Source organism: Poecile atricapillus, chromosome 3, assembly GCF_030490865.1.
Source record: "Poecile atricapillus isolate bPoeAtr1 chromosome 3, bPoeAtr1.hap1, whole genome shotgun sequence".
Taxonomy (NCBI): domain Eukaryota; kingdom Metazoa; phylum Chordata; class Aves; order Passeriformes; family Paridae; genus Poecile; species Poecile atricapillus.
This window is the reverse complement of record NC_081251.1, coordinates 1,494,181-1,521,503: the sequence shown is the minus strand read 5'-3', so window position 1 is coordinate 1,521,503 and position 27,323 is coordinate 1,494,181. Positions and strand designations below refer to the sequence as shown.

The following is a 27,323-nucleotide window of genomic DNA, read 5'->3' as shown; positions in this document are numbered from 1 at the left end:
CTGTCACCCCATATCTGTCCCCCCCACATCGATGTCACCCCATTGTCCCCCACCCGGTGACGTCACCCCATATCTGCCCCCCCCCCCCCAAATCTGGGCCCCGCCCCGCTGTCCCCGGTCACGTGACCAGAGGGGCGCGCGGACCCCTCGCCCCCCTCGCCACGTCCCTTTGTCACTTTGTCCCTCCGCCCCCAAAATCCCCCTTTTTCACCCCAAATCCCCCCCATTTTTAATTTCCTCAACCCCCCCATTTTCCCACCCTTTTTTTATTTTTTTCCCCCATTTTTTTCCCCCCCTCATTTTTTTTTTAATTTTTTTTTTTTTCCCTTTTCGCTCCGACCCCCCAAAAATAGCTGCGGGCTGTGACGTCACCGGGCGTGGCCCTGACTCGCGGGGGGCTCTGGACCAATCAGAGAGCCGGGCGATGATGTCATGGGGGGCGCTGGGGACCCCCCGCCCGGGATCTTCCAGAGCCGCGTTAAAGGAGCCGGGAGAGCGCCAGGAGCAGCGCGACCACCGCCGCCAGGTGAGGCCGCTGGAATTCTCCGGGAATTCTCCGGGAATTCCCGCCCGATCCGCTCCCGGAGGGAGGGTTTGGATGGATTTGGGGTGAGGGAAAAGGTTTTTGGGGGAGGCTTCCTTCCCCCCCCCAAAAAAAAAAAAAAATGGACTTTTTTTTTTGTCCTCAATCCCGTTTTTTTGGGATGCTCGTCCGGCTCTTCCCGGGGCGTTTTCCTAGAGACTGGAATTCGCCCTCATCCTCATCCTCATCCTCAAATCCTCATCCTCATCCTCAAATCTTCATCCTCAAATCCTCATCCTCAAATCCTCATCCTCAAATCCTCATTTGGGTTATTTTTTTGGGGGGGGGGGTTGGGGTGGGGATGCTCCTCGCCTTTCCCCAGAATTCCCGAGGGATCCTCACCCCCCCCCCCCCGCCCCGGTATTCCCAGAATTCCCAGAATTTTCCGGGGATCCGCATCCCCCGAATCCTTGGGGGAACCACCCCGTTCCAGCATCCCTGAGCGAGCGGAACCGCCCCCCCAAAAAATTCCCGGGATTCTGCGCCTTCAAAATCCTCGGGAGACCCGGATCCCCCCCAAAAAATTCCCGGGATTCTGAATCCTCAAAATCCTCGGGAGACCCGGATCCCCCCCAAAAAATTCCCGGGATTCTGAATCCTCAAAATCCACGGGAGACCCGGATCCCCCCCAAAAAAATTCCCGGGATTTCGCCTACCCCGGCGCCCTCCGAGTCCCGAATTCCCGGGGCGGACCCTCCGCATTCCCGGGATCCCGGATTTTCGGGAGCCCCTCACCCTTTAATCCCGGGAGGATCCTCAGAATTCCCTGGAAAACCTTCAGCATTCCCGGGATTTTGCGTCCCGGCCCCACCCAGAGCCCCCCAAAATTTGGGAGCGGAGCCCCCTCCCCCTACCCAGGAGGGCAGGAGCAGAATTCCTGGAATTTTTATTCCAGGGAAAAAGCAAAGGTGGGGGGAGGGAGGAGGCGCTGCCATCCCGCTTTTCCCCCTCTGGAGCCTCCCAGGATTCCCAAAAATCCCTTCCCGTTCCTCCATCCATCCCTGGATGCCTTTTCCTGGGAAAAATGGGGGGGTGGGAGGGTCTTTTCCTGGGAATTCAGGGTGGGAAAAGGGGAAAAGCCCCCGGGGGGGGAGGGGTGGATCGGGATCGGTCTCCCGGCCACGTGCGCCGGGCTGGGAATGGGATCAGGGGTTGGGAATGGGATTTTTGGGGTTGCGAATGGGATTTGTGGGGCTGGGAATGGGATTTGTGGGGTTGGGAATGGGATTTGTGAGGCTGGGAATGGGATCAGGGGGCTGGGAATGGGATTTGTGGGGTTGGGAATGGGATTTGTGGGGTTGGGAATGGGATCCTGGGGTTGGGAATGGGATTTGTGGGGTTGGGAATGGGATCACGGGGTTGGGAATAGGATCAGGGGTTGGGAATGGGATTTGTGGGGTTGGGAATGGGATCAGGGGTTGGGAATAGGATCAGGGGTTGGGAATGGGATTTGTGGGGTTGGGAATGGGATCACGGGGTTGGGAATAGGATCAGGGGTTGGGAATAGGATCAGGGGTTGGGAATGGGATTTGTGGGGTTGGGAATGGGATCAGGGGTTGGGAATGGGATTTGTGGGGTTGGGAATGGGATTTGTGGGGCCTGGAATGGGATTTGTGGGGTTGGGAATGGGATCAGGGGGTTGGGAATGGGATCAGGGGGTTGGGAATGGGATCATGGGTTGGGAATGAGATCACGGGGTTGGGAATGGGATTTGTGGGGTGGGCAATGGGATTGTGGGGTTGGGAATGGGATTTGTGGGGTTGGGAATGGGATTGTGGGCTCAGGAATGGGATTTTGGGGTCAGGAATGGGATCCTGGGTTTCGGAATGGGATTTGTGGGGTCGGGAACGGGATCGAGGGGTCAGGAATGGGATTGTGGGATGGGCAATGGGATCATGGGGTGGGCAATGGGATTGGGGGAGGGGACAATGGGATCACCTGGTTGGGAATGACCTGGTCAGGAATGGGATTTCATGGCTGGGAATGGGATCGTGCAGTCAGGAGTGGGATCATGGGGTTGGGAATGGGATTGACTGGTCAGGAATGGGACTGTGGGGTCAGGAATGGGATCGAGCATGGGACTGTGGGGTCAGGAATGGGATCGAGAATGGGATTGTGGGGTCAGGAATGGGATCATCGGCTCGGGATTGGGATCATGGGATCGGGAACAGGATTGTGGGGTCGGGAATGGGATTGACTGGTCAGGAATGGGATCACCTGGTTGGGAACGGGATCAGGAATGGGATTATGGGGTCAGGAATGGGATTGTGGGGTCAGGAATGGGATTTTGGGGTCAGGAATGGGATCATGGGCTCAGGAATGGGATTGTGGGGTTGGGAATGGGATCATGGGGTTGGGAATGGGATCACCTGGTCGGGAATGGGATCGGGAATGGGATTGTGGGGTCAGGAATGGGATCATGGGGTTGGGAATGGGATCATGGGGTCGGGAACAGGATCATCGGGTCGGGAATGGGATTGACTGGTCAGGAATGGGATCATGGGCTCGGGAACGGGATCACGGGCTCAGGAATGGGATCACAGACTCGGGAACGGGATCATTCCACCCACGCTGGGATTTTGGGGTGACAGCGGCATCCACACCCCGCTCCCAGTGGGAACGGGGCCGGGCGGGAATTCCCTCCTCCCAACCCCTGGAAAAGCTCCCAGATCCCGGCGGGAACGGGGCCGGATGGCTCCCCTCCCCGCCGGCCGTATCCATAGGGACGGATCCCGTTTTTCCCGAAGCTCCGGTGGGCGATCCCCACCTTCCATCCCGTGGGAGTGCCGCGTGAGCTTCGGGAGATCCCTGGGAAAAGCGGGATTTGGGAATTCCGGCAGCGCTGGGAATGGCTTCCAGCCGGGTTATCCGTGCTCCGGGAATCCATCGGAGCATTCCCATGGAAAAGAGGGTGGTGATCCCAGCTGGATATTCCCACGTTTTCCCCCTGTTCCCAACCGCCGGCAACCCCCGGGAGCTGCGGCCGGCGTTTTTTTGGGATTCCTGGGATATTTTTTGGAATTCCTGGATTATTTCTGTGATTCCCGTGTATTTTTTTGTGATTCCCATATTATTTTTGGGATTCCCGGGTAATTTTTTGTGATTCCTGGATTATTTTTGGGATTCCCAGGTAATTTTTTGGGATTCCCAGATTTTATTTGTGATTCCTGGGTTATTTTTTGGGATTCCTGGGTTATTTTTTGGGATTCCCAGATTATTTTTGTCATTCCCGGGTTATTTTTTTGGGATTCCTGGGATATTTTTTGGAATTCCTGGATTATTTCTGTGATTCCTGGGTTATTTTTTGGGATTCCCATATTATTTTTGGGATTCCCAGGTAATTTTTTGGAATTCCTGGATTATTTTTTGGAACTCCTGGGTTATATTTGTGATTCTCAGGTTATTTTTTTGTGATTCCCATATTATTTTTGGGATTCTCAGGTTATTTTTTGGGATTCCTGGGTTATTTTTGTGATTCCCAGATTATTTTTGGGATTCCTGGGGTTATTTTTTTGAATTCCTGGATTATTTCTGTGATTCCCAGGTTATTTTTTGTGATTCCCAGGTTATTTTTTGGGATTCCTGGGATACTTTTTGGGATTCCTGGGTTATTTTTTGGGATTTCCAGTTTTTTTTTTGATTCCCAGGTTATTTTTTGTGATTCCCAAGTTCTTTTTTGTGATTCCCAAGTTCTTTTTTTGGAATTCCTGGATTATTTCTGTGATTCCCAGGTAATTTTTTGTGATTCCCAGATTATTTTTTGTGATTCCCAGGATATTTTTGTGATTCCCAGGTTATTTTTTGGGATTCCCAGGTTATTTTTTGGGATTCACGGGTCATTTTTTGGGATTCACAGGTCACTTTTGGAATTCCTGGATTATTTCTGTGATTCCTGGGTAATTTTTTGTGATTCCCAGATTATTTTTTGTGATTCCTGGGTTATTTTTTGGGATTTCTGGGTTATTTTTGGAATTCCAGAGGCAGATCCCAGCAGGATTTGGCGATGAGGGCTGGGATTTCTCAGGATGGCTGGGGTGTGGCTCATTCCCTAGGGAATGCTCATTCCCGAGGGATCCGCAGGGATTCAGGGATCCCGGCTTTAAAGGAAGGATTTGGGGATCAAAATCCGGGAATCATCTCCCAAAATACGGGAATCATCCCCCAATCAGGGAATCATCCTCCAAATCTGCGAATCATCTCCCAAATCCTGGAATCATCCCCAAAATCCGGGAATACTCCCCAAAATCCGGGAATCCTCCCCCAAATCCAGGAATCATCTCCCAAATCCAGGAATCCTCCCCCAAAATCTGGGAATCATCCCCCAAACCCTGGAATCATCCCCCAAATCTGGGAATCATCCCCAAAATCCAGGAATCACCCCCAAAATCCAGGAATCACCCCCAAAATCCAGGAATCATCCCCAAAATCCGGGAATCATCCCCAAATCCCACCTCATTCCATGTTTTCCTGCAGCTGGGAATGGCGTTTCCCCGGGAATGCGGCGGAGCCGGGATTATCCCGGTTTTCCCCATTCCCAATTCCCGTTCCCAGGGATGGGAGTGAGTCCTGGGGGTGTTGCCGCGTCCATGGAGACACCGGGAACGATCCCGGCGGGATGAGGGAGAGGATCGGGAATGGGAGAGCGGAGGACTGGGAATCTCGGGATGCGGATGGGGGGAATTTGGGAGGAGTCCGGCTGTGTCCAGGTGTGTCTGGGTGTGTCCAGGAGTGTCTGGGTGTGTCCAGGTGTGTCCGGCTGTGTCTGTGTCTGGGAGTTTCCGGGTGTTTCCGGCTGTGTCCATGTGTGTCCGGCTGTGTCTGGGTGTGTCCGGCTGTGTCCAGCTGTGTCCAGGTGTTTTCGGGTGTTTCCGGGTGTGTCCCGGTGTGTCCAGTTCTGTCCGGGTGTGTCCGGCTGTGTCTGGCTGTGTCTGGGTGTGTCCGGCTGTGTCGAGGTGTTTCCGGGTGTTTCTGGGTGTTTCTGAGTGTGTCCAGGTGTGTCCGGCTGTGTCCGGCTGTGTCCAGGAGTGTCTGGGTGTGTCCAGGAGTGTCTGGGTGTGTCCGGCTGTGTCCGGCTGTGTCTGTGTCTGGGAGTTTCCGGGTGTTTCCGGCTGTGTCTGTGTGTGTCCAGCTGTGTCTGGGTGTGTCCGGCTGTGTCCAGCTGTGTCCAGGTGTTTTCAGGTGTTTCTGGGTGTGTCCGTGTGTGTCCAGGTGTGTCCAGTTCTGTCTGGGTGTGTCCGGCTGTGTCCAGCTGTGTCCGGGTGTGTCCAGGAGTGTCCGGGTGTTTCCGGCTGTGTCCGTGTGTGTCTGGCTGTGTCTGGCTGTGTCTGGTTCTGTCCAGGTATGTCCGGGTGTGTCCAGGCGTGTCCGGCTGTTTCTGGGTGTGTCCAGGTTTGTCCAGTTCTGACTGGGTGTGTCCGGGTGTTTCTGGGTGTGTCTGGCTGTGTCCGGCTGTGTCCAGGTGTGTCCGGGTGTGTCCAGTTCTGTCCGGGTGTTTCTGGGTGTGTCCAGGTGTATCTGAGTGTGTCTGGGAGTTTCCGGGTGTATCTGGCTGTGTCTGGCTGTGTCTGGGTGTGTCTGGGAGTTTCTGGATGTTTCCGGCTGTGTCTGTCTGTGTCCAGTTCTGTCCAGGTGTTTCTAGGTGTTTCCAGGTGTGTCTGGGTGTGTCTGGCTGTGTCCAGGTGTGTCTAGGTGTTCCCGATATGTCCAGATGTGTCCGTGTGTGTCCAGGTGTGTCCGGCTGTGTCCAGCTGTGTCCGGCTGTGTCTGGGTGTGTCTGGCTGTGTCCAGTTCTGTCCAGGTGTGTCTGGGTGTGTCTTAGTGTGTCTGGATGTGTCCAGGTGTGTCCAGGAGTGTCCAGGTGTTTCCGGGTGTGTCCAGGTGTTTCTGGGTGTGTCTGGCTGTGTCCGGCTGTGTCCAGGTGTGTCCGGCTGTGTCTGGTTCTGTCCAGCTGTGTCCGGGTGTGTCCGGGTGTGTCCGGGTGTGTTCGGCTGTGTCTGGGTGTGTCCGGCTGTGTCCAGTTTTGTCCAGGTGTGTCTGGGTGTGTCTTAGTGTGTCTGGATGTGTCCAGGTGTGTCCAGGAGTGTCCAGGTGTTTCCGGGTGTGTCCAGGTGTGTCTGGGTGTGTCCGGTTGTGTCCGGGTGTGTCCAGGTGTGGGTTGGGAATACGGAGCTGGGAAGGGCCGCTTGTGCCGGGAACATCCCATGGGATGTGTCCGTCACCCTGGTGTGTTCCCATCCCATTATCCCACTATCCCATTATCCCATTGTCCCATTATCCCATTATCCCATTGTCCCATTATCCCATTATCCCATCCTATCCCATTATCCCATCCCATCCCATCCCATCCCATTATCCCATCCCATTATCCCATCCCATTATCCCATCCCGTTATCCCGTTATCCCGTTATCCCGTTATCCCGTTATCCCGTTATCCCAGCACATTCCCATCATCCCATTCCCATCCCCACCCCCACTGAGCTGATCCCTCCCTTCCCTCCGCAGGTCCCGGGATCGCTCTTCCTGCAGAATTCCCAGGATTTCCTCGCCATGACTCTGGCCGGTAGGACACACCCACCCCCCGCCCCATCCCGGCTTTTCCCGCCCTCATCCCTGCCCCGGGATGCTCCCGGAATTCCGGTGGATCCCAATCCCAGACTTTCCCTGGAATGGGGAAATCCCCCGGATCCCAATCCCGGCCTTTCCCTGGAATGTGGAAATCCCCTGGATCCCAATCCCGGCCTTTTCCTGGAATGTGGAAATCCCCTGGATCCCGATCCCGGCCTTTTCCTGGAATGGGGAAATCCCTCGGATCCTGATCCCAACCCTTCCCTGGCACATGGAGCTCCCCCATTCCTTTTTCCCCGATCCCACTTTTTCCCTGGAATGTGGGAACCCATTCATCCCCCTGATCCTGATCCCAAACTTTTCCTGGCACACGGAGCCTCCCCATTCCTTTTATCCCAATCCCAAACTTTTCCTGGAATGTGGCAGCCCTCTCATCCCTCTGGCCCCAATCCCAAACTTTTCCTAGAATGTGGCAGCCCCACCATCCCTTTTATCCCAATCCCAAATTTTCCTAGAATGTGGAAATCCCTCCACCCCTCTGATCTCAATCCTAAACTTTTCCTGGAATGTGGCAGCCATCTCATCCCTCTGACTCCAATCCCAAACTTTTTCTGGAATGTGGAATTCCCTCCATCCCTTTGATCCCAATCCCAAACTTTCCCTGGCACACAGAATTCCCCCCCCATCCCTCGGATCCCGATCCCACCCCTTCCCTGGAATATGGCAGCCCTCTCATCCCTCTGGCCCCAATCCCAAACTTTTCCTGGCACACGGAGCCTCCCCATCCCTTTTATCCCAATCCCAAACTTTTCCTGGAATGTGGAAGTCCCTCCATCCCTTTTATCCCAATCCCAAATTTTTCCTGGAATGTGGAACTCTCCCATCACCCTGATCCCAATCCCAAACTTTCACTGGCACACAGAATTCCCCCCCACCCCTCTGATCCCAATCCCAAACATTCCCTGGCACGCGGAATAACCCCCACCTCTCGGATCCTGATCCCACCCCTTCCCTGGCGCTCGGGAACCGCCTCCATCCCTTTTCCTCCCTTCCCGAGCCTTTCCCGGCGGATCCCGATCCCTCCGATCCCGATCCCGCTGTCTTTTCCCAGCCTACAAGGAGAAGATGAAGGAGCTGCCCCTCGTCTCCCTCTTCTGCTCCTGTTTCCTGTCGGATCCCCTCAGCAAGCCCAGCTACGCCTACGAAGGTGGGACCCCCTTCCCAACCCCGGGAATTCCGGGATCTCCACGGCGCCTCCGGGCTTTTCTGGGAATTCAGCCGGGTTGGGATCCGGAGGGGCTTGGGAAGCTCCCTCAGCTCTCCCAGATATTCCTGACCCGGCCCCATGGATGGGCTGGGATCCAGAGGAATTCTGGGAATCCTTCATTCCCTCATCCCAGAGCGTGGGCTCCGCATTTTCCAGCCTGATCCATGTCCAGAGGTCATTCCCAGGGGGATTTACATGGGAAAAGGGATCAGGGTCCCATTCCCACTTCCCAAAACCTTCACCTCTCCCAAATATTCCCAGCCTGATCCATGGATGGGTTGGGATCCAGAGGAGTCCTGGGAACCCTTTATTCCCTCATCCCGGAGCGTGGGCTCAACGTTTTCCAGCCTGATCCGTGTCCGGAGGCCATTCCCATGGGAATTTACACTGGAAAAGGGATCAGGGTCCCATTCCCACTTCCAAAAGCAGGAAGATTGGAACATTCCCAACCCTCAGCTCTCCCAGATATTCCCAACCCAGCCCCATGGATGGGTTGGGATCCAGAGGAGTTCTGGGAACCCTTCATTCCCTCATCCCAGAGGGTGGGCTCAACGTTTTCCAGCCTGATCCGTGTCCGGAGGCCATTCCCAGGGGAATTTACACTGGAAAAGGGATCAGGGTCCCATTCCCACTTCCCCAAACCCTCATCTCTCCCAAATATTCCCAGCCTGATCCATGGATGGGCTGGAATCCAGAGGAGTTCTGGGAACCCTTCATTCCCTCATCCCGGAGCGTGGGCTCGGTGTTTTCCAGCCTGATCCATGTCCGGAGGCCATTCCCATGGGAATTTACATGGGAAAAGGGATCAGGGTCCCATTCCCACTTCCCAAAACCCTCAGCTCTCCCAGATATTCCCAACCCAGCCCCATGGATGGGCTGGAATCCAGAGGAGTTCTGGGAACCCTTCATTCCCTCGGATTGTGGGCTCCGCGTTTTCCAGCCTGATCCATGTCCAGAGGCCATTCCAAAGGGCATTTACTCCGGAAAAGGGATCAGGGTCCCATTCCCACTTCCCAAAACCCTCATCTCTCCCAAATATTCCCAGCCTGATCCATGGATAGGTTGGGATCCAGAGGAGTTCTGGGAACCCTTCATTCCCTCATCCGGGAGCGTGGGCTCAATGTTTTCCAGCCTGATCCATGTCCGGAGGCCATTCCCATGGGAATTTACACGGGAAAAGGGATCAGGGTCCCATTCCCACTTCCCAAAACCTTCACCTCTCCCAAATATTCCCAGCCTGATCCATGGATGGTCTGGTATCCAGAGGAGTTCTGGGAACCCTTCATTCCCTCATCCCGGAGCGTGGGCTTGGCGTTTTCCAGCCTGATCCATGTCCGGAGGCCATTCCCATGGGAATTTACACTGGAAAAGGGATCAGGGTCCCATTCCCACTTCCAAAAGCAGGAAGATTGGAACATTCCCAACCCTCAGCTCTCCCAGATATTCCCAACCCAGCCCCATGGATAGGTTGGGATCCAGAGGAGTTCTGGGAACCCTTCATTCCCTCATCCGGGAGCGTGGGCTCAACGTTTTCCAGCCTGATCCGTGTCCGGAGGCCATTCCTGGGAGGATTTACACTGGAAAAGGGATCAGGGTCCCATTCCTGCTTCCCCAAACCCTCAGCTCGCCCAAATATTCCCGACCTGGCCCCATGGATGGGTTGGGATCCAGAGGAGTTCTGGGAACCCTTCATTCCCTCATTCCCTTGGATTGTGAGCTCCGCGTTTTCCAGCCTGATCCGTGTCCGGAGGCCATTCCCGTGGGAATTTACACGGGAAAAGGGATCATTCCCACTTCCCAAAGCAGGAAGACAGGGACATTCCCAACCCTCATCTCTCCCAAATATTCCCAGCTCCATCCACAGGAATGGAATCCTGGAATTTCTGTCCCCACTCCTCCACCCCATCCCCAAACCTCAGGAAAACATTTCTGCTAAATCAGGATGAACCTCACAGATCCCGGGAAAACACCGGGATCCCGGAAGGAGAATTCCCAGCGCTCATTCCGCTCCTTTTCCTTTTCCAGACACGGTGGACCTGACCTGGTGCGTCATCTCCGACATGGAAGTGATCGAGCTCAACAAACGCACCTCGGGCCAGTCCTTCGAGGTCATCCTCAAACCCCCCTCCTTCGACGGAATCCCCGAATTCAACGCCTCCCTCCCCCGCCGCCGCGACCCTTCCCTGGAGGAGATCCAGAAAAAGCTGGAAGCGGCCGAGGAGAGGAGAAAGGTGGGTCCGGCACCCCCAACCCCTCATTCCAGGCGGGGAATTCCCCCCCTTTTCCCGGCTGGGGAAGGGTTGGATTTATCCCGGGAATGCGGTGTCCGCAGTACCAGGAGGCGGAGCTGCTGAAGCACCTGGCGGAGAAGCGGGAACACGAGCGGGAGGTGATCCAGAAGGCCATCGAGGAGAACAACAACTTCATCAAGACGGCCAAGGAGAAGCTGGCGCACAAGATGGAGTCCAACAAGGAGAACCGCGAGGCTCACCTGGCCGCCATGCTGGAGCGCCTCCAGGAGAAGGTGGGCGCCCGGAAAAGGGATGGGGATGGGCCGGGATATTCGGGATAATGGCGCCTCTTGGGGTTCCGATTTCCTTCTCCGTTCCCATCCCAGCGTGGATTTTGGGGTGGGTCCTGCCCGGGGGGATCCGGAGGTTTGGGAGAGGTCGGAGGGTTGGGGTCTTCCTTTTCCCGTGTCACGGAATCCCAGGAATTGTAGAATTCCGGGATGGTTGGGGTGGAAGGGACCTTTAGGATCATCCAGCTCCACTCCTGGCACCTTCCACCATCCCAGGTTCCTCCCAGCCCCTTCCAGCTTTTCCTTGGATTATCCCAGATCCCTCCCAGCCCCTTCCAGCTTTTCCTTGGACTATCCCAGATCCCTTCCAGCTTTTCCCTGGACTGTCCCAGATTCCTCCCAGCCCCTTCCAATTTTCCTTGGATTATCCCAAATCCCTCCCAGCCCCTTCCAATTTTCCTTGGATTGTCCCAGATCCCTCCCAGCCTCTTCCAGCTTTTCCTTGGATTATCCCAGATCCCTCCCAGCCCCTTCCAACTTTTCCTTGGACACCTCCAGATCCCTCCCAGCCCCTCCCAGCTTTTCCTTGGATTATCCCAGATTCCTCCCAGCCCCTTCCAGCTTTTCCTTGGACTATCCCAGATCCCTTCCAGCTTTTCCCTGGACTGTCCCAGATTCCTCCAAGCCCCTTCCAATTTTCCTTGGATTATCCCAAATCCCTCCCAGCCCCTTCCAGCTTTTCCTTGGATTGTCCCAGCTTCCTCCCAGCCCCTTCTAACTTTTCCTTGGACACCTCCAGATCCCTCCCAGCCCCTTCCAGCTTTTCCTTGGATTATCCCAGATCCCTCCCAGCCCCTTCCAGCTTTTCCCTGGACTATCTCAGATTTCTCCCAGCCCCTTCCAATTTTCCTTGGATTATCCCAAATCCCTCCCAGCCCCACCCAATTTTTCCCTGGATTATCCCAGATTCCTCCCAGTCCCGCCCAACTTTTCCTTGGATTATCCCATATTCCTCCCAGCCCCTTCCAGCTTTTCCCTGGATTATCCCAAATTCCTCCAAGCCCCACCCAACTTTTCCCTGGACTATCCCAGATCACTCCCAGCCCCTTCCAGCTTTTCCTTGGATTGTCCCAGCTTCCTCCCATCTCTTTCCAGCTTTTCCTTGGATTATCCCAGATTCCTCCAAACCCCACCCAACTTTTCCCTGGACTATCCCAGATCCTTCCCAGCCCCTTCCAACTTTTCCTTGGATTATCCCAGATCCCTCCAAGCCCTGCTCAACTTTTCCTTGGATTATCCCAAATTCCTCCAAACCCCACCCAACTTTTCCTTGGATTGTCCCAGATTCCTCCAAACCCCACCCAACTTTTCCCTGGACTATCCCAGATCCCTTCCAGTTTTTCCCTGGACTATCCCAGATCCCTCCCAGCCCCTCCCAACCTTTCCTTGGGCACTTCCAGAGATCCAGCAGCCGCCACAGCTGCTCCGGGAATTCCATCCCAGAATTCCCGCCGCTCCCCTGGTACTTTTCCCACCTCTGGGCTGGCGGACCTTCCCGCGTTTCCTTCCCACGGATCCGGCAGCTCCCCAGCTCCGTGCCGGGAGCCCTTCCCACCCCTTCCAGCCCTCTTCTCTCTCCCGAATCAGGTCTGTTCCCAACCTCCGCACGGAAAATCCCACCCTCCTCACCACCTCCAGCTCCCTCCAAAACATCCGGAGCCCGCCCGGTGCCCTTCTCCGAGCGCCTCCGTTGGGGCAGAGGCGGAGAGTGCCAGATAATGCCGGAAAATCCCAGCTAATCCCAGCTCCAGGGGGCTTCCCGGGACGTCTCCCTCGTAGCCGAGAGGGCGAGGACAAAGTGTCCCCAAGTGCCACCAGCAGCCCTTAAAGCCACCCCAGGGGAGGAGAGGACAGCGTCCCTCGCCATCAACCTCGTGCCTTCAACCCCCTCCGGAGCCGCTGGGCCGTGGGGATGCCGGAATCCTGGAATCCTGGAATAACACCTCTTCCTCCTCCTCCTCCTCCTCCTCCTCCTCCTTCCCCCTTCTCCTTCCCTTCCTCCTTCCCGATCCCGCAGGACAAACACGCGGAAGAAGTGCGGAAAAACAAGGAGCTGAAGGAAGAGGCCTCCAGGTAAAGAGGCGCTGCTTGGACTGACAGCTCCGGGGAGGTGCCGGAGGCTTCCGCAGCTCCAGGTCGGGACAGCGCGGGAATGCTGCTGCGGGAATGCTGCTGTGGGAATGCTGGTGTGGGAATGGTGGACGTTCCTCTGCTTTCTTTGTTCGTGGATGTGACGAGTCGAGAGGCGAAGCCGTCGGAGTCGTCGTCGTCGTCGTCGTTCCGGGGAGGGTGGGGAGGGAAGGGATTGGGGCGGGATTTCGGGGTGTCCGAACCCGTCAGCCAGGTCCGGAGGGGACAGCCGAGGGCTGAGGAGGCGAATTCCTGGGGGAAATCCCGGGAATCCGGAGCGGGTGGGGAGGGAATGGTGGGGAATGTGCGTCGTGTGTGACTTTCATTTGGTGCTGGGCAGGCGGGGGCGGGCGGGAATCCCTCCGGAGTTTTCTCCATCCCATCCCATTATCCCAATCCCATCCCATTATCCCATCCCATTATCCCAATCCCATCCCATTATCCCCTCCCATTATCCCAATCCCATTATCCCCTCCCATTATCCCAATCCCAGTCTCATCCCAATCCCAATCCCATCCCATCCCATCTCATCCCATCCCATTATCCCATCCCATTATCCCAATCCCATCCCATTATCCCATCCCATTATCCCAATCCCATCCCATTATCCCATCCCATTATCCCATCCCTTTATCCCATCCCTTTATCCCAATCCCATCCCATCCTATCCCATTATCCCATCCCATTATCCCAATCCCAATCCCATCCCATTATCCCATCCCATTATCCCATCCCATTATCCCAATCCCATCCCATTATCCCATTATCCCATTATCCAATCCCAATCCCATCCCATTATCCCAATCCCAATCCCATCCCATTATCCCATCCCATTATCCCATTATCCCAAGCCCAATCCCAACCCATTATCCCAATCCCAATCCCATTATCCCATCCCATCATCCCATCCCATTATCCCATTATCCCATCATCCCTGGGCTGCGGCATCTCCCGGTGTCCCTCCCTCCCTCGTTCCCGCCTGGATTTGGGATCTCTCCCCAGATCCGGCCGGGATTATTTTATTTCTCCCTCCCAGCACGGTCGGAGGCGGTCGGGGAGTGAAATTCCCTCTCTCCAAAGGTTTTTGTGTTTTCCCGGCTGCTGGAGGCTCCCGTGGGTCCTTCCCAAGCCCCCCATGAATTCCCAAAGTTTTTTTGTAAGGATCTACCCCCCCCCCCAAAAAAAAATAATCCCTCTGGGAATTCTTGGATGAAACACCCCCCCCTTTATCCCACTGGAAAAGTGTTGGCTCCCGGAGGAACCGGGATGAGGCTGTGGAGACCAGGACGGAAGGGAATGAGGGAAAACTCGGGAAAAAAAACAAAACTGGGATGGAGCCCTGCGGAAAACAGGGAAAAGTATCCATGGAAACCCCTTGGGAACAGCAGGGAGGGCGGAAAAAAACCCCCCCCAGCATTCCAAGGGATGTTTTTTTGGGATCTGCCCGGGGGATCTTTGCCTCCTGGGAAAAGCGGGAGAAGGAAGATTGGATTTTCCGGGAGGGGTGGGAATTCCCTCCATTCCCAGCCGGAAGCGTTCCCGCATCCCAAAATCCCAACCCGCGAACCAAGGGTTGGGTCTCCGCCGTGTCCGGATAAGACATTCCAATCTCCCATCCGGCTCCGGAGGGAATCGCGGCTCATTCCCGGTGCCCACCCTGATCCCGGAGACCCCGGGAGATTCCTGGGAAAGGGGGAAAAATCGGGATTGGGGGCGGATTGCGGCAGGAGCTCTCCTTCTTTTTGTACACAACGGATGTAAATAAAACTGCCTTGGCCTTTCCTTCCGTTTCCATGATCCCTGCGGCGCTTCCCGTGTGGATTTTTTTCGGGATCGGGGCAGGAAAAGGATGGAGGGTGAGGATTGGGGTGGGAGTTTGAGCTGGTTTCCTTCTTTTCCCAAAAAACGGGCGGGATTGGAAGGTTTCCCATCCCGGATCCGGATCACGATTGGAAAACTGGGATGGAGCCGGATGATCCGTCAGCGTATCCATGGAACAGCCGACGGCAGCGGAGCCGATCCTTGGGACCAGGAGGAGATCCCGGGAATTCCAGCTCCCAGGAGGAAGCGACGCCGGGAATCTTTTCCCGCCTTCTCCCCACTGGGAAAGGGCACCCAAAAATTTAGGAGCAGCATTCCAGAGGGTCCAAAGTGTCCGGATCTGATCCTCTCCGGGATTAAGGAAATCCCGATCCTGGGAATCTTCGAGGGTGGGTGATTCCCATGGGGGAGGGAGAAGAGAAATCCAGGGAAGGGGTTTGGGATTCCCGGGGCTGAATCCAAAGGGAGCGGGAAAAGAGGGCGGGGATCCATCCACCCTTCCTGAAAAACCTGGGATAAAGCCTTAAGGTTCCATCCTATCCAAACCATTCCATGATTCCAGGATTATCCCGAAATCCGTGGCCGGAGAAATCCCGAGGAGCGAGGATTTGGGGAAGAATTTTCATCCCATCCAAACCCCGGCCTTGGGCGCTCCCAGGGATTCTCTGGGAATTCCTTCCCAAGCTCCCAGCCCCAGCTCCCCTTTCCCAGTGGAAGCCATTCCCTGGCTCCTGGCCCTGCGGCCCTTTCCCAAATCCCAGCTCTCCTGGAGCCCCTGGAGCCTCGGGAAGCGGCTCCCAGGATTCCCGGGATCCTCTTGGAACCCAGGGCTTGGATAAAAGGCCGGAATTTGCGCCTGGGATCAAAGCCGCGGGAAAGGAAGGACGGGAGGATCCATTCCCGAGCAGCCGTGTGGGATTCCCAAAGTTTGGGAATTGCCGAGTTCAATCATGCAGGAAATCAGATCAATAACAGGGATAGGAACAATTAATTAATTAATTATTGATTAATGAAGCTTATTAAGCGATTAATTGACCCTTCAGCGGGGTAATGATTATCCGGGAAGAATCCTGGAATTTTGGCCGCTGATCCAACGGGAACTTCGGATCCGAGACGCATCCGGGAGAGCCTTGGGAATACCCGGAGCCCTTGGAATTCTTCCGAGGAGAAGCCAAAGGGAAGTCTGTTTATTTTCCTGGAATTGTTTATTTGTGGGATGCTTGGAAGGCAACTCGTCCATGGATTTTTCCATGAAAAACGGCATTCCAGGGAAAACAGAGGCTGGAAGAGCTGGAGGGAGGCACCGGGAGAGCACCAAGAGGGAAGGGAAGGGTTGGAAGGGAGAAATTCCGGTTTTTCCGCCTCAGGAATGGTGGGATAGGAAAAAGGGATTTAATGGAATGGAGTGAAATAAATTAAAATAAATTAAATTAAAATTAAATTAAATTAAAATTAAATTAAAATAAAAATGGAATGAAAAAAAATTTAAATGGTATAAAATTATTAGAAATAAAATAAAATAAAATAAAATAAAATAAAATAAAATAAAATAAAATAAAATAAAATAAAATAAAATAAAATAAAATAAAATAAAATAAAATAATTAAATGAAATAAAATAAATTAAATTAAATAAATTAAAGTTAATTTAAATTAAGTGAAATAAAACAAAATAAAATAATTTAATGTAATATAAAATGAGATAAAAATGAAATGAAATGAAATAAATAAAGTAAAATAAAATAAAATAAAATAAATTTAAATAAAATAAAATAAAATTAAGTAAAATGGTATAAAATGAATTGAAATAAAATAAAATAAATGAAAAGAAAGGAAAAAAAATTAAGTGAAATAAAATAAATTAAATAAAATGAATTAAAGTAAATAAATTAAAGTGAAATTAGATTAAGTGAAATAAAATAAAATAATATAATATAAAATGAGATAAAAATGAAATGAAATGAAATGAAATTAAATTAAATAAAATAAATAAAGTAAAATAAAATAAAGTAAAATTAAATGAAATTAAATGAAATAACATAAAATAAAATAACATAAAAATAAAATATAGTAATATAAAATAAAATAAATTTAAATAAAATAAAATAACATAACATAACATAACATAAAATAAAATTAAATAAAATTAAATAAAATTAAATAAAATTAAATAAAATTAATAAAATAAAAATTCCCAGTTGTTTTTTTTTTCTTTGGAATCTTTTCCTTTGGAATATTTTTATTCCTAGAGTTTGATGTTCAGGTGTGGAGCACCGTCCGTCCTCATTTTCCCTGGATTCCATCCCCGGGAACGCGCCTGGGATCTCGCGGCTCCTCCCAGAGCCGATCCCGCCGTCGCGGATCTTCGGGATCTTCGGAAGCGGGACGCAAATCCTCGGGAATAAAAGCAGCGCTCCATCGAATCCCACGTGGAAAAACTCCCCCAGGATCGCTGCCGTTGCTTCCCATGGGAAATTCCATCGGCTTGGAGGCGGCGGAATTCCGCATGGATCGGCTCGGAGGTGATTCCCAACATCCCAATAACCGGATTTAGTCTTGGGAACGCTCTTCCCAGGAATCGCCTCCACATTCCCGGGAGATCTCCCAGATGGGAGGACTGGGATCGTTGGATCCCGGCTGGATCTATTCCCACCAAATCCCTCCAGAACCCCTTTCCCGGCGCTCCGTTCCCAACGTTCCGCAGGGGACGCGGGATGAGAATATCCCGGGATCACGGGGAGAGGCGGGGCCGGAACGAGCGCGGCCGGATCATCATGACCACCTTCCGTAGGGAATAATAGTCCGTGTCCTTCCAGGAATACCACACGATCCCATCCGGGCCCAGCATCCGCCGGTTTTTGATGGAATACCGGCCGCCCTGGGAAGCAGAGAAAGGAGGAAACCTTGGAAGAATCTTTGGGATGGGATCACGGGGGAAAACCACCCCTCGGAAATCTGGGAGCGGAGAATTTCGGGATAATCACCCAGAAATCCCGAGTTTTTTTCCCTAAAGTCCCTCTGGTGCTGGAATTTTTGGCGGCCGAGCCGCCCATTCCAGAGGTTTCCATGGAATTCCAGCAGAGGGATCTCGGGAAAAGCCAGATCGCTCCGGCGATCCTCTTATTCCCGCTCCGGAGAAATGGGGCGGGAATCGGGAATGATCTCCCAGGGAATGAGGGATGGGATGAGAGGGAACGGCCTGGAGATTTATGGGATAGAATTCCCGCATGGAAAGGGTTTTCCAGCCGCGGTGGAGCCCCCATTCCGGGAGGGATTTAAATCCCTGCGGATCCGGGAGGACCAAAAACACCGGAATCCACCCTGGGAGAACAATTCCAACCTCAACATTTCCACGATTCCCAAGCACAACATTTTCCCTTTTCCCATCCCTCTGGATCCCAGGCGGGAAGAAGATTCCGGAATTTTCCCTTCCGGAATTTTCCCCCGGGTCCTACCTTGTAGTAAACCCCGTTGAGGTTGGAGAAGAAGCACTGGTGGTACCACCAGCCCCCGTGGGAGATCTCGGCACAGATATTCCCGGAATCCGGAGTGCTGAAGCTCCGCTTGTCGTGGTACCAGGCGAAGGAATCCTCCACCGTGCCGCTGAAGCCGTCCACGTGCAGCCGGTACAGGTTCTCCTCATCCTCGATGCTGCGCGGGGGAAAATTCCAGAATTTTCTGGGGATTTTATGGGAATTTCATGGGGATTTTGTGGGGATTTTGTGGGGATTTTATGGGAATTTTATGGGGATTTTATGGGAATTTTATGTGGATTTTGTGGGGATTTTGAGGGGATTTTGTGGGGATTTTCTGGGAATTTTATGGGGATTTTATGGGGATTTCATGGGAATTCCATGGGGATTTTGTGGTGGTTTTATGGGGATTTTATGAGGGCTTCCTGGGAATTTTATGGGGATTTTATGGGAATTTCGTGGGGATTTTGTGGGGATTTTGTGGGAATTTTATGGGGATTTTATGGGGATTTTATGGGGATTTCATGGGAATTTTATGGGAATTTTATAGGGATTTTCTGGGAATTTTCTGGGAATTTTCTGAGAATTTCCTGGGAATTTCCTGGCAATTTTCTGGGGATTTTATGGGAATTTTATGGGAATTTTATGGGGATTTTTTGGGAATTTTATGGGGATTTTATGGGGATTTTGTGGGGATTTTGTGGGGGTTTTATGGGAATTTTATGGGAATTTTATGGGAATTCCATGAGGATTTTGTGGCAGTTTTATGGGGATTTTATGGGGACTTCCTGGGAATTTTATGGGGATTTTATGGGAATTTTATGGGGATTTTATGGGGATTTTGTGGGAATTTTATGGGAATTTTCTAGGGATTTTTCTGGGGAATTTCTGGGAATTTTATGGGGATTTCATGGGAATTTCTTGGGAATTTTCTGTGGATTTTCTGGGAATTACCTGGGGATTTTCTGGGGATTTTCTGGGAATTTCCTGGGAATTTTCTGGGGATTTCCTGGGAATTTTCTGGGAATTTTGTTGGGATTGGTTGGCCTGGGAGAGTCAGGGAGGAAGAGGAAGGTTTGGGGATGGGTGTGGTCGGGAATTTGGGGATTTCGGGATGAGTGGGAAAGGGCGGCGGAGGAATGTGGGAGGCGTGGGAAAAATCCCAATGGAAATTCATTGATAGATAGTGGAATAATTACTATATTATTATTAACTATTAACTATTAACTATTAATTATTCATTATTCATTATTCATTATCCATTATCCATTATCCATTATTAAGTATTAAGTATTAATTATTAAGTATTGAGTATGAATTAGGTATTAGTAATTATGTATTATTAACTATGTATTATTAAATATGTATAATTAACTATTAATTACTAATTATGAATTATTAACTGTTATTTATTAACTATCAATTATTTTTAATTTTATTTATTATTATTATTATTATTATTATTGTTGTTGTTATTATTATTATTATTGTTATTGTTATTGTTATTGTTATTATTATTATTATTGTATGAGTGTATTTATAATTCCATCGTGGTAATTATTTATAAAATTAATAATTGTAATTGTAATATATAATTAATAATTATATTGCAGGGCCAGGAGCCAGGGAATGGCTTCCCACTGGGAAAGGGGAGCTGGGGCTGGGAGCTCGGGAAGGAATTCCCAGAGAATCCCTGGGATCAATCCCAGGAAAGTTTGGATCACCCTGGGATGGTGGGAGGTGTCCCTGGGATGGGATTTGAGGTCCCTCCCCACCCAAAACGTTCCAGGATTTTTGGATCCACGAGCACTTCCAGGAGAAACGGGGATGGGGATCCCCTGGGACAATCCCGACCCTCCAGCTCACTCCGGAATAATCCAGGATGCGGCCGACGGGGTTGGAAAAACAAAACCCGGGAAGAGGGGAAGGGCTGGAGGTTCCAAAGGATTCCCAGGAATCAAAGAGCGGAGAGGACCAAAATCCCAGCTGGGAAAAATCGGGATTCCCGTCCCAGGGAAAATCCCTGGAAATCCTTGGATTTCCAACACGGAGCTCAACCATCGGAGCCGAAAAACCCGGGAGAAGCCCGGGATCATCTGCTGGATCCCAACTTTTCCCATGGATTGGGAATTTGGGCACGGCCGGATGACGCCGCTCATTCCCGAACTCGCATCCAACTTTAAATTCGGGATGAAATAAAATATAGTAATATAAAACAAAATAAAATAAAATAAAATAAAATAAAATAAAATAAAATAAAATAAAATAAAATGAGATAAAAATGAAATTAAATGAAATAAATAAAATAAAATAAAATAAAATAAAATAAAATAAAATAAAATAAAATAAAATAAAATACAATAAAATAAAATAAGATAAAATAAGATAAAATAAGATAAAATAAAATAAAATAAGATTAAATTAAATTAAATTAAATTAAATTAAATTAATTTAAAAAAATAAAAAAATTAAATTAAATAAAATATATTAAGGGAAAGGGAAGGAGAGGCTGAGCTCAGCCTGGAAACCCCTCCGGGCAGAATTTCCATCTCCCGAGGGCCTCCCGGGGTTTGGAATCCCGGGAATTATCCCGGGATTTACCTGAAGACCTGGTAGAAGGCGTGTTTGTGTTTGTTATTCCAGTCTTCCAGGTCGATCCGTAGGGAATAATCCCCTTGGCTCGTCATCCTGTGGATGTTGTCATTGCCCAGCCAGAATTCCCCGTGGAGATCCCCGAATCCTTCCTTGTACTCATTCCAGGTCCGGTTGAAATCCACGGATCCGTCCTGGCGCCTCTGGATGACGGTCCAGCCCCCTCCTGCCGGGAGAAATCCAGGGAATACCCAGGGAATATCCAGGGAATATCCAGGGAAAATCCAGGGAAAATCCAGGGAATATCCAGGGAATATCCAGGGAATATCCAGGGGAAATCCAGGGAATATCCAGGGAATATCCAGGGGAAATCCAGGGAATATCCAGGGAATATCCAGGGAATATCCAGGGAAAATCCAGGGGAAATCCAGGGAAAATCCAGGGAAAGTCCAGGGAATGTCCAGGGAAAATCCAGGGAATGTCCAGGGAATATCCAGGGAAAGTCCAGGGAAAATCCAGGGAATGTCCAGGGAATGTCCAGGGAATATCCAGGGAATATCCAGAGAAAATCCAGGGAAAATCCAGGGAAAATCCAGGGAAAATCCAGGGAAAATCCAGGGAAAATCCAGGGAAAATCCAGGGAATATCCAGGGAAAATCCAGGGAAAATCCAGGGAAAATCCGGGGAAAACCCATGGGAAATCCAGGTAATATCCAGGGAAAATCCAGGGAAAATCCACGGAAAGTCCAGGGAAAATCCAGGGAAAATCCAGGGAAAATCCAGGGAAAATCCAGGGAATATCCAGGGAAAATCCAGGGAAAATCCAGGGAATGTCCAGGGAAAACCCATGGGAAATCCAGGTAATATCCAGGGAATATCCAGGGGAAATCCAGAGAGGGCCTTCAGGGAAGGATCCGAAATTCAAATTCCCTGGAATTGTCCAGGAGAGCTGGGATTTGGGATAAAGGAAGGAAGGATGGGAGCCAGGGAATGGCTTCCCACCGGGAAAGGGGAGCTGGGGCTGGGAGCTTGGGAAGGAATTCCCAGAGAATCCCTGGGAGCATCCCAGGAAAGGCTGGATGGGACTTGGAGGAACCTGGGATGTTGGGAAGTGTTGGGGATTCCGGGATTGAAGACACTCAGGATCCATCCTGAGGGATTTTTATGGAATTCAGGGATGGAAAAGGGAAGGGAGACCCTTCCTGGAGTGCTGAGGTTCCCAGGGAATTCCCAAAATTCCTTCTCCAGGAGGAGTTGGGGTGGGGCTGGATCCAATCCCAGGCTGGGAGAGCCGGGAATGTGCAGCCGGATCAGGGAAGGATCCCGGGAATCCTGGGAGCCGCTTCCCGGGGCTCCAGGGGCTCCGGGAGAGCTGGGATTTGGGAAAGGGCCGCAGGGCCAGGAGCCAGGGAATGGCTTCCACTGGGAAAGGGGAGCTGGGGCTGGGAGCTTGGGAAGGAATTCCCAGAGAATCCCTGGGATGAATCTCCCTGGGATATTGGAATGTGTCGGGATTGGGAATCCCTCCCAACCCAAACCATTCCAGGATTTAGGATTCCCAAAATTCCACCTCTGCTTTGAACTAAAATCACCGGAGCTGGGTGAGACCCAGCAGGATCATCGCTCCAACACCCCGGAATTCCCAGACATTCCCGTTTTCCAAACCCTCCCGGGATCTCCGGCGGCCTCGGGAACGTCCCCATTCCCTGAGGAACCATCCCAGGGCCAAACCTCCCGCGGGACCCAAAATCCCTGGGGAATTCCGGACCTTCGGTGTCCATCTCGCAGAGGACCTCGATGGGAACCCCGCGGACCGAGGGCAGGATGCTGTAAATCCCGGATCTCCGGAGCCCGTTGGAATAGACGGAAGCGCAGTCGATGGGACAATTCCGGCTGTGTTTCATTTCTGGGAATGGGAATGGGAATGGGAATGGGAATGGGAATGGGAATGGGAATGGGAATGGGAATGGGAATGGGAAGAGCCACGGTTACAATGGAAAAAATCTGGAAAAAGCGGGGGGAAAGTAAAAAGAATCCCTGGATTTGGAGATTTTTTGGGATTAAATTCCATAGGGGAATGTTTCTGGAATTTTTCCGGAGTTTGAAGGGGCTCTGGGATTATTCCGGGGAAAATTGAGAATTATTCCAGGGAGAATCCTGAATTATTCCAGGGAATAAAAAAATGAAATAAAATATAAATAAATACAAATAAATAAAAATAAATTAATAAAATAAAATAAAATAAAATAAAATAAAATAAAATAAAATAAAATAAAATAAATTAAAATAAATTAAAATAAAATAAAATAAAATAAAATAAAATAAAATAAAATAAAATAAAATAAAATAAAATAAAATAAATAATAAAATATAAAATAAAATAAAAATAAAAAATAACAATAAAATAAAAAATAAATAAAGAATAAAAATAAAAATAAAAATAAAAATAAAAATAAAAATAAAAATAAAAATAAAAATAAAAATAAAAATAAAAATAAAAATAAAAATAAAAATAAAAATAAATAAAAAATAAAAAATAAAAAGTTTTCTTTTTACCAAAGCTTTAATTCTATGCCATGAATTTTTTGAGGGAAAAATCCCAAATTATTCCAGGGAAAAGAACTAAACACTGGGAAAAAAACCCCCATGATAAAATATTAAAAATATAAAAATATATTAAAAATACTAAAAATATAATAAATATAATAAATATAATAAATATAATAAATATAATAAATATAATAAATATAATAAATAAATATAAAAATAAAATTGAAAATAAAAATAAAAATAAAAAATAAAAATAAAAAATAAAAATAAAAATAAAAATAAAAATAAAAATAAAAATAAAAATAAAAAATAGAATAAAAAATAAAAATTAAAATTAAAAATAAAAATAAAATAAAAATAAAAAGTTTTCTTTCACCAAAGCTTTAATTCCATGCCATAAATTTTTCCAGGGAAAAATCCCAAATTATTCTAGGGGAAAAGAACCCAAAAACTCACCAAAAAAACAAAGAATAACCACTAAAAACAGAGAAATCCAAAAAAATCCTCAACTTCCAACACATCAAAATTGGAATTCTCACCATAAAAACCCCAAATCCCCATGGATTTTTCCAGGAATTTTTTTTTTTTTTTTTTTGGGAATCAAAACATTCCCTGGATTTAACCAAACTCCAGAACCTCTCCCTCACCCACAAAACCTGGAAAAACACACGGAACCGTGACGGAACGTGGGGGATTTTAGAGGGAATTTTTGTAATTCCCGGCCGGAATTCCAGAGATTTTGGTGGTTTTTTTTTAAATTCCCGTCACCTGGATTCCGCGGATCCTCCTGGAGGCGGATCTCGGCGGGATGGAGGCAGCTGGGATTCCTCCAGGCCCAGTCGGCCAGGGCGGAGATGTTGTTGATCTGGGCCTGGATGTCGTAGAGCAGCGTGGCCTGGATGTGCTGGAGCGTGCTGGATTCCCGGGAATGCTGCTCCAGCTCCTGCACCCTCTGGAGAAGGCTCTGGTTCTGAGCCGCCTCCTCCTCCTCCTGCTGCCAGCCGGGAAAACAAAAATTCCAGGGAAAAACGGGGTTGGGAATGGCGGGAGGTGGGTGGGGTGGAAGATTCCGGAATGTCGTCTCATGGAATTCTCATCCCGCGGCATCGGGGGTTTGGATATTCCCGGGATTCCACCGAGGGAGGGGTAGGTTGGGAATGTGGGAATCTTTTCCTGTTGTTTTTGGGATATTCCGGCTCGTTCCGTTCCATGGGAGTGCTCCAGCCTCTCCATGGGTGCTCCCAGGGATTCTCTGGGAATTTCAGCCTGGCCGGGAATTCCTTCCCAAGATCCCAAAATCCCAAAATCCCAAAATCCCAAGATCCCAAGATCCCAAAATCCCAACCCTGGGGCAGTGGGAGCTGTTCCCTGTCCCGGCATTCCGGACCCTTTTCCCAAATCTCTCCCCAGCTCTCCTGGATTGGATCCAGCCCCATCCCAACTCCTCGCTGGGAAGGGATTTCGGGATCCAGGGGCTTCACTGGGAATTCCCAATTCCAGGAAGGGTCTCCCTTCCCTTTTCCATCCCCAAATTCCATAAAAATCCCTCGGGATGGATCCTGAGTGTCCTTGATCCCAGAATCCCGGAATGGTTTGGGATGGGATCCAGGGATTTTAAATCCCATCCCATTCCAATCCCGATCCCAGGCTGCTCCAGCCTTTCCCGGCACGTTCCCAGGGATTCTCTGGGAATTCCTTCCCAAGCTCCCAGCCCCAGCTCCCCTTTCCCAGTGGGAAGCCATTCCCTGGCTCCTGGCCCTGCGGCCCTTTCCCAAATCCCAGCTCTCCCGGAGCCCCTGGAGGCTCAAGGATTCGGGATTGATTTTGAGGAAATTATCCCTGGAATTCTTTCAAACCAAATCCCAACCCTGCTGAATTCCAGGAGCTGGAAAAACCCATGGAAAAAACTACCATGGACACTTTCACCTGGATCTCCAGGGCTTTGGGAACGGGATGGATCCACAGCCCTTCCAAAGGTGGAGGAGATTCCACGGACAAACCTCAAGGATTTGGGATTGATTTTGAGGCAATTTTCCCCGGAATTCTCTCCAACCAAATCCCAACCCTGCCGAATTCCCGGAGCCAGAAAAACCCACGGAGAAAAACCCTTTTAGCTGGATCTCCAGGGCTTTGGGAACGGGACTGATCCACAGCCCTTCCAAAGCTGGAGGAGATTCCATGGATAAACCTCAAGGATTCGGGATTGATTTGGAGGAAATTTTCCCTGGAATGTTCCTGATCTGAGCCCTGACCCTGCCAAATTCCAGGAGCTGGAAAAACCCATGGAAAAAACTCCCATGGACATTTTTAGCTGGCTCTCCAGAGCTTTGGGAACGGGATGGATCCACAGCCCTTCCAAAGGTGGAGGAGATCCCATGGACAAAACTCAAAGATCTGGATTGATTTTGAGGAAATTATCCCCAGAATTCTCTCCAACCAAATCCCAACCCTGCCGAATTCCAGGAGCTGGAAAAACCATGGACATTTTTATCTGGATCTCCAGGGCTGTGGGAATGGGACTGATCCACAGTCTTTCCAAAGCTGGAGGAGATTCCATGGATAAACCTCAGACAATTCGGGATTGATTTTGAGGAAATTTTCCCTGGAATGATCCTGATCTGAGCCCTGACCCTGCCAAATTCCCGGAGCTGGCAAAACCCATGGAAAAAACCCACTTTTAGCTGGATCTCCAGGGCTTTGGGAACGGCATGGATCCACAGTCTTTCCAAAGCTGGAGGAGATTCATGGACAAAACTCAACAATTCGGGATTGATTTTGAGGAAATTTTCCCTGGAATGATCCTGATCTGAGCCCTGACCCTGCCAAATTCCCGGAGCTGGCAAAACCCATGGAAAAACCTGGGAAAAACACCACTTTCACCTGGATCTCCAGGGCCTTGGGAACGGGATGGATCCACAGCCTTTCCAAAGCTGGAGGAGATTCCATGGACAAACCTCAAGGATCTGGGATCGATTTTGGGGAAATTATCCCCAGAATTCTCCCAAACCAAATCCCAACCCTGCTGAATTCCAGGAGCTGGAAAAACCCATGGAGGAAACCACTTTCACCTGGCTCTCCAGGGCTTTGGGAATGGGATGGATCCACAGCCTTTCCAAAGCTGGAGGAGATCCCATGGACAAAACTCAAGGATCTGGGATCGATTTTGAGGCAATTTTCCCCGGAATCCTCTCCAACCAAACCCCAACCCTGCCGAGTTCCCATAGCCGTAAAAACCCACGGGAAAAACCTGGGGAAAAACCCCGCTTCCACCTGGCTCTCCAGGGCTTTGATGCGGTGCCGGTGGTTCCTCAGCTCCTCCTGGAGCTCGGAGATCAGCTCCCGCAGCTCCAGGATCTGCTGCTTGCGCTCCTCGTTCTCGTGGAGCCAGAAGGAGACCTCGTCGGTGCAGCGGAACAGGTCCGGGCAGCGCCGCTCGTCGCCCTGCGGCAGCGTGGCCACGATCCGGCAGCGCCCGTTGGGAAGGACCTGGTTGCTGTATTCCCCGCAGCGGATCAACCCCGGGCTTTCCGGGAATCCTCCTGCTCCCGCTCGGCCAACGGAAGGGATTTCTCCAGGGATTGGCGGCTCAGGGCGGCCACCAGCAGGAGGGAGAGGAATCCGGCTTTTCCCGGCTGGAATTCCATAAGGGGAGGGATGGTCTGATCCGGGGAAAGCGGATTTACGGGATGGGGGAGATCCCGGCGGGGAGAGGAGCAGGTCCCATGGAATTCCCAGCTGGGATCGGTTGGGATCCGCAATTCCC

At 50.5% G+C, this 27,323-nt stretch overlaps 2 protein-coding genes across 2 annotated transcripts; one reads left to right on the top strand and one right to left on the bottom strand.

Annotated features, from left to right (window-relative positions):
• The first annotated feature begins 376 nt into the window (after positions 1 to 376).
• Positions 377 to 13,226, top strand: STMN4 (stathmin 4). Its single transcript, XM_058835430.1, has 6 exons — positions 377 to 526; positions 7,085 to 7,142; positions 8,259 to 8,354; positions 10,440 to 10,645; positions 10,747 to 10,938; positions 13,013 to 13,226. Exons 1-6 carry the CDS (start codon positions 425 to 427, stop codon positions 13,070 to 13,072), a joined length of 714 nt encoding a protein of 237 aa, XP_058691413.1. The 5' UTR covers positions 377 to 424; the 3' UTR covers positions 13,073 to 13,226.
• Positions 13,227 to 17,162: 3,936 nt separating this feature from the next.
• On the bottom strand, positions 17,163 to 27,323 carry LOC131577588 (angiopoietin-related protein 7-like). Its single transcript, XM_058835585.1, is given in 7 exon segments — positions 17,163 to 17,823; positions 18,401 to 18,596; positions 21,020 to 21,236; positions 22,779 to 22,916; positions 24,329 to 24,551; positions 26,831 to 27,093; positions 27,096 to 27,323. Coding segments are annotated over 7 exon segments (1,293 nt in total). The 5' UTR covers positions 27,205 to 27,323; the 3' UTR covers positions 17,163 to 17,676.

Bases quoted from the DNA above. Each gene is read 5' to 3' on its own strand.
- STMN4 (XM_058835430.1), top strand. From the start codon at position 425: ATGATGTCATGGGGGGCGCTGGGGACCCCCCGCCCGGGATCTTCCAGA. The intron at 527-7,084 runs GTGAGGCCGCTG...TTCCCTCCGCAG, and splicing joins AGCGCGACCACCGCCGCCAG to GTCCCGGGATCGCTCTTCCT. The intron at 10,646-10,746 runs GTGGGTCCGGCA...CGGTGTCCGCAG, and splicing joins CGGCCGAGGAGAGGAGAAAG to TACCAGGAGGCGGAGCTGCT.